Source organism: Alligator sinensis, unplaced genomic scaffold (genome assembly GCF_000455745.1).
Source record: "Alligator sinensis unplaced genomic scaffold, ASM45574v1 scaffold225_1, whole genome shotgun sequence".
Lineage (NCBI taxonomy): Eukaryota > Metazoa > Chordata > Crocodylia > Alligatoridae > Alligator > Alligator sinensis.
The window spans coordinates 1,216,925-1,223,335 of NW_005842180.1; the positions used below are offsets into that span (position 1 = coordinate 1,216,925).

The 6,411-nt window shown below is 41.3% G+C and overlaps 1 protein-coding gene across 2 annotated transcripts in view; it reads left to right on the forward strand.

The window, feature by feature from the left end:
• The window catches only part of YTHDC2 (YTH domain containing 2), a 60,626-nt gene that overhangs the window by 7,029 nt on the left and 47,186 nt on the right, over positions 1-6,411 (forward strand). For both annotated transcript variants that reach the window (XM_025207072.1, XM_025207071.1), the window contains exons 4-7: positions 1,417-1,616; positions 2,248-2,414; positions 4,457-4,559; positions 6,127-6,283. In XM_025207072.1, coding sequence (XP_025062857.1) covers positions 1,417-1,616; positions 2,248-2,414; positions 4,457-4,559; positions 6,127-6,283 — 627 coding nt within the window. The remainder of the gene's footprint in view (positions 1-1,416; positions 1,617-2,247; positions 2,415-4,456; positions 4,560-6,126; positions 6,284-6,411) is intronic.

Below are 6,411 nucleotides of genomic sequence, written 5' to 3' on the forward strand. Positions count from 1 at the left end.
TTTGGGAAGTTGGTTCCGGGTCCTAGCCACCCTGACAGTGAAATAGTGGCTCCCAATGTCTAGCCTAAAACTGCCCTCCACTAGCTTGTGTCCGTTGTTTCTTGTAACTCCCGGGAGTGCTCGGGGGAACAGGGACCCTCCCAATGCCTGCTGGTCCCCCTTGACTAATGTGTAGACTGCCACTAGATCCCCTCTCAGCCTTCTCTTTTGGAGGCTGAATAGGTTCAATTCCCTCAGCCTCTCCTTGTAGGGCCTGCCCTGCTGACCCCTGATCATGCGGGTGGCCCTCCTTTGGACCCTCTCCATATTGTCCACATCTCTCCTGAAGTGCAGTGCTCAGAACTGGATGCAGTACTCCAGCTGCGGCCTGACCAGTGTCGCATAGAGGGGGAAGTTCACCCCCTTGGACCTGCTTGAGATGCATCTGTGGATGCATGACAAGGCATGGTTGGCCTTCCTGACCACGTCCCCACTTTGTCATCCCTTGCTCATTGTGGCATCAATGATGACTCCAAGATCCTTTTCTGTCTCAAAACTGGCGAGAAGGGAGTTCCCCACCCTGTAGGTGTGCCACTGGTTCTTCCTCCCCAGGTGCATTACCCTGCACTTGTCAGTGTTGAACACCATCCGGTTCTCATCGGCCCACCCCTGTAACCTGTCTAGATCTGCTTGCAGCCTGTTCCTTCCTACTAGCGTACCCACTTCACCCCACATCTTAGTGTTGTCACGACCCAGTGATTTTTTTGTGCCTCGGCACTATGGAATTTCCTGGCCACATGAGAGCTCCTTTGCACGGCAGAGTGTTCTGCTGCAATTAAGAGCCTGCGTGCAGGAGAGTTCCCGCCAATTTGCAGTTTCCTTTGCAGGATGCATTTCTTCTTTGCAGCACAGAAATGCACAGTGCAAAGAGTTCCCGCTATTCGGATGCAAATTTGTGCCCTGCTATTAGCCAGTGCTAAATTATTCACTCATGGCGGCTAGTAATTGGCTCGCTGGCCGTTTAAAATTCCGCGCGACTTCCGCCCAAGTCGAAGAGCTTTGAGCACGCTGCAGAGTGCCTCTGAAGTTATCTGACTTGTGGCTGCCGATCGATAGACTGATCACCTATCGATCTTTCTTCCCGTCACCGAGCGCAACCCCGACGTACCCCTTTCCCCGCCGGCTTCGAATTGCAGACGGATTAACTGGCTTGGGCCCCGCCAGCTGGAACAACTCGTGTGGTTGTTCAGACGACCGGACCACCTGTGTCGTGATTGCAAGCGGCGTGAGTAAAGTTTTTTGCAACCAATAAGTTGTGTCTGCCTCTCCATTCACCAGCCCGCCCTGACGTACGAGCGTAACTCGAGTCTGCCCTGGCCGTCTGAGACAGTATCAACAGATTAGTGGTACTTGGTTATTAATTCTGTCTTCTCTTAGAGAATCGAGAAATGAGCAAGACAAGTGGGAGACTTAACAACGGCATCCCTCAGATTCCAGTGAAAAGGGGAGAATCTGAATTTGATTCCTTCAGGCAATCTCTACCAGTTTTTGAGAAACAGGAAGAAATTGTCAGAATTATTAAAGAAAATAAAGTTATTTTGATTGTGGGAGAAACTGGATCAGGAAAAACGACTCAGGTGGGTTTTATTGCAATTAAACCAAAATAACTTAATTATTTCTTTTAAAAATGATGTTATTCCTTAAAATGTTTACTATATTACCTGAATCCAAGGTGACTTTGAATTTAAGATGGACTCTGCCCCTTAATAATTAGATTCTATTCATAGAAAGTTACAAATGTGTTAAAAAATTTCCATGTATAGAATTTAACTGTTGAAGGGTTGCCTTACGTTTATTTTACTCCCCTACCCCAAAACCCTCCATACTGCTGCAGTGGGGAAAGCAGGGCAGGGAGGGCAGGCGTCCTGGCCCCTGCCTGCCTTGCTGCCACCTGTCTCTGCCTGCCACTTGCCCTCCCACCACCACTTGCCACCCCTCCCTGCTTCCCCTCACTATTGCCACTGACCCTGTGTGGCAGTTCTGGCTCTGATCTGGGGCATGGAGCACGCAGTGGCTCCGGCCCTGGCCCCGGCTACATGGTGGTGGTGGTAGCAGCATTCCTAGCCCCAGCCAGGTGGCCAGCACTTGACATATGTTGTGTGTATGAATGAATGAAAGCCGACTCTTTTAGTACTCTTATCATACATTTTGTTTATTATAGTAAAAATGTATATTTTTTAGTCTAAAACAATCTGCACTTTCTTACAGATTCCTCAGTTCCTTCTTGATGATTGTTATAAAAATGGAATTCCATGTCGCATATTTTGCACTCAGCCAAGACGTTTGGCAGCAATTGCTGTAGCTGAAAGGGTTGCTGCAGAAAGAAGAGAAAAGATTGGCCAGACAATTGGTTATCAGATCAGATTAGAAAGCAGGTATGAATGAGGCTTCTTTAATAACATAACCAAAAATGATCAAGTTGTGCAAATGTAAGTAACTTAAGAAAAAAGGGAAGTTCCTCAGAGCAGAGGCTTTCTTTCTGTTGTCTACAAGACGCATACACATCTGTGATGCAGCATAATACATGATCAGAGACGCACTAATGGTTGACTGTGGTTATATGAAGGTGTGATGTTCCATGTGATCAGACCCTTGGCAATATAGAAAACAGCCTTTTGTTTGTATGGACTAAGCTTCCACTTAATAAATTCATTTTCTATTAATAAGCTGTGGTATCTTTAGCTTCATCTGGAAATAACATCATAACTCACAGATCCACTTTGTTTTGTTCTGTCACAAAATCCACTGTTTTCAGTGAAATTAGCAATGTTTTCAGTGAAAGTAGCAATGTTTTTTGGTATTCTTTGTGTACAGCTAAAAGGTTTGTGGGCTTTGCAGGTAAAAAGGAAGAAACAAAAGAGTAAACAAATGATGGGTTTGAGTGTCTGCCTTGATCTTTTTGTGTTTCAGTTTTATTTCATTTCTTTTTTAACTTGGCATTTGATTTATTGTTAGCTAATGTACAGGAGGTTTGTAGGCCTTCTGATAGGCATGTTTTTGAAGTGAAACTGGGTAGAATTGCCAGTGAAGAGCTGGGAATGGGTTTCTGGAGCCATGTGGAAGGTGGCATGCAGATAAGTAGGAAGAAAAAACTCATGGTGCAAATTACTTGTGTAGCTTGAAGTGAAGGGGGGAAAGAAGAGAAGAGTAAAAGGACAAGGGAGGCAACTTAAGTAAGGTTTTGAAGGTAAGTACAAAGCCAAATAAAGGGATTTTAAAGGTGCTGAAAATCTTAGTTACAGAAAAGACGAAAGATTGAAATGCAGTAGCATTGTGTTGCTCTGAATTAGGGCAAGATGAATGTGAGAAGGGTCAGATGGGAGGGGTTGCAGTACTCGAGAGAGAGAGGAGAGTCAGTCCTTGTTGAGAAAAGTAGCAGGCTACCCTTTGAACATACTGCATAAGAAAAGCAGTTAGGATTTTAGAGACTGTTTGAATATGAAGGAAGAATGGAGGACAGATTGGAAGACTAATGCAATTTTCAACAGTGTCTGACAGCAGGAAGCATTCCTTAGCAATGAGGAATTCATTTTACTCTTATTGAATATTACATAGTTAAGGGTCAATTTAGGAAGGGTCACTTATGAGCATCTGAATAGTGAGGTAAGTAGGGGGAAGGAGCTAAACTATTTCTGGACTGGCTTCTTTAGGGGATTTTGACCTTGAGAACTCTGTGAGTAACTATGTGGCTTCCAAACCTGGTTAACCTGTATATTTGCTTTTGTTATTAAGCTTACCTGCCTGCGAAGCTGTACAGGTCAAAGCTCAAATTGATGGTGGAAGGAAGTGTAGGCAAACTTAGCTCTGCCTGCTTGGAGCACTAGTACAGATGTTAAATACCGATGTTATGTGGGCTCTGAAATTAAAGTTGAAATTCTTGGAAAACAAGATGGAAGATGGGGGTGGGGGGGAACACGGGACGGACGGACATGACACGACTGGCTGGTTTGGCAGTTTCCTGTGACCAGTCTATTTCAAGCACTGTCAATTGCAGATACTTTGGCTAAGCTTGCTGGCAAATTACTGAGCCTGTTTTTACAAACCAAATTACACTATAGATTTTTCAGAAAAGTAAACAACCACAGACTGAGATACTTTTATATTTTCAAATTCTGGTATAGGCCCTGACTCTGACATTGCTTTAAAGAGTACACCCATGTGATTCTAGAGAAGGAAAAGTTTTGTCAGGTCACACATACTTTGGGGATCAATTTTAAATTAGTACAGCTGCCAGTGGTTCTATTAAGTATATGCCTAGAAAGGAACTGGGGTATAATTTTATTTCTGTTGATCAGCAATTAAAATATTTTGTGGAACATTTTTAATAAGCCTAACAAAGATGGCATGCAAATTTTAAATACTGTATAATTATAAAATTGGAAGGGACTGAAACATCTATTTTGTAACTTCCTAACAGGGTTTCTCCGAAGACACTATTAACATTTTGCACTAATGGTGTTTTACTTCGCACACTAATGGCAGGAGATAGCACACTATCAACAGTGACACATGTTATTGTGGTAAGAACCCTTGCATATTTCACATGAGGAACAGCTGTTCTGTATCTTTGGTGACTATAAAATCAGGACTTGTTTTTTCTCTTGTTAGCTTGCTATTTATTATGTTGTTTATATTCATATTTGTTCATTATAGTATAAATGAAAATTATGGTATTTGCTCCTTTGGGTGGCCTGTACAACAGCGCATGTGTGTGTAGGTTTCTCTGTATTGAAGGGCTGCCTGTCAAGGTAAGGAATCAGTTTTTTTAGTCTATTAAAATTGCTAAGATTACAGCTTTAATTTATTTGCAACATCTTTAGAACCAACTAGATTGGGTCTTAAAACATCTCATGGAAATACTGGAGGGTCAGTTTCATTCTTCTTGTTAAGACTTGCATTTACTTAGGCAAAGTACTGAGGGTCTTGATCTTGCAAGTTTCATAATCACATGCAGTCCTTAAGCATTTGAGTCTCTGAAGAGTCATGTATTTGCAGTAAAGTGTGTATTAGAGTGGCTGCATCAGGCTCAAAATACTAATCTTCCAAGGTACTAAGCATTTTAGTTACTTCAGAGAATATTACCTGAGTCATGGCAGTTTTAGTAGATTATTTGCTTACACGAATAAAAAAAGTAGGAGAGCTGTATCAAGTCTTAAATCCAAGGTTTTGGTTTATTTACCTCCCTTATCTGGAGTGGGTTTTAGTAGAAGCAGCAGCAAAATTAATGGTCCAGGGTGGCAACTAGGGTCTCAGAATGCTGAGCATAGTGAAAAAGTACAGAAAGGTCCCTGTTCTAAAGAGTTTACCATCTAAACCAATGTATGTAAATTGCTATAACAAACAAGAGGAGGACAAGGTAACCACTATGCAACCATTTGTTCATATAAAAGGTAGCTATCTGTACAGCTCGATGCTTGAGTTATTTGACTTTGATTTAAAAAAAGAAAAAGCATAAGATAAATCTCCAGCTAGCTGCCTACAGCTAAGATCCCCTCTACCCATTGCAGGTATTGTTCAGTTAACTGAGACCAGCTACACGTGTAAAGTACTTATGCCAAAAAAAGGTCCAACTCACTATAAAGTTAGACAAAAATGTGTATTAAGTTTATAACTGGTGGCTATCTAGCTTTAAGTTGCATGTGTAGTAGGACCCCTTGCAGTTAGGAGCAAGACAGTCTCTCCTTTCACACCGTTACGTAAATGTTAAAGGGGTCCAAATATCATGTGTGAAAAGTACCATGGTGTGATTTGTTGTTGCAGTTAGGGTCCATGCCATTTAACTTTGAAAATGGCCTTTATTGAAAATGACATTGGGGGGTTTTCTGGATTGCCTAAATGACTTCTGGATTGGCTCAAGTATCAATTACTTTATTTTATTTTTTAATGTTGTAACATTTTTGTTTAGTTTTTAGTTTTTTTGTGTTTGTTTTTTGTAATAGTCTGAAAATTCACTCAGAATCCAAAAATCAAGCTATTTTTGTCTTATGCTTCACTGTTCCAAATTGTGCTGTGACACGGTAAGTTTTCTTAATGGCTGTGATTGTGGAGTAGTGATTTTTACATGTTTTCTTTTTCTGCTTGTTATAGGATGAATTACATGAGAGGGATAGATTTAGTGATTTCTTGTTAATAAAACTCAGAGACATATTGCAAAAACAAGCAAATTTGAAACTGATTCTATCTAGTGCTGCCCTAGATGTGAATCTGTTTATCAGATATTTTGGAAGTTGCCCGGTAATTCACAGTAAGTAGAGATTCATATATATAACTAATAAGTGATTCAGATTTAAGGCTTTTTAACTTATCCTTAATTGGTATCTTTCTTATGAAACTAATACATAATTTTGAATAAGAGCCCCCTGCCCAGGCCCC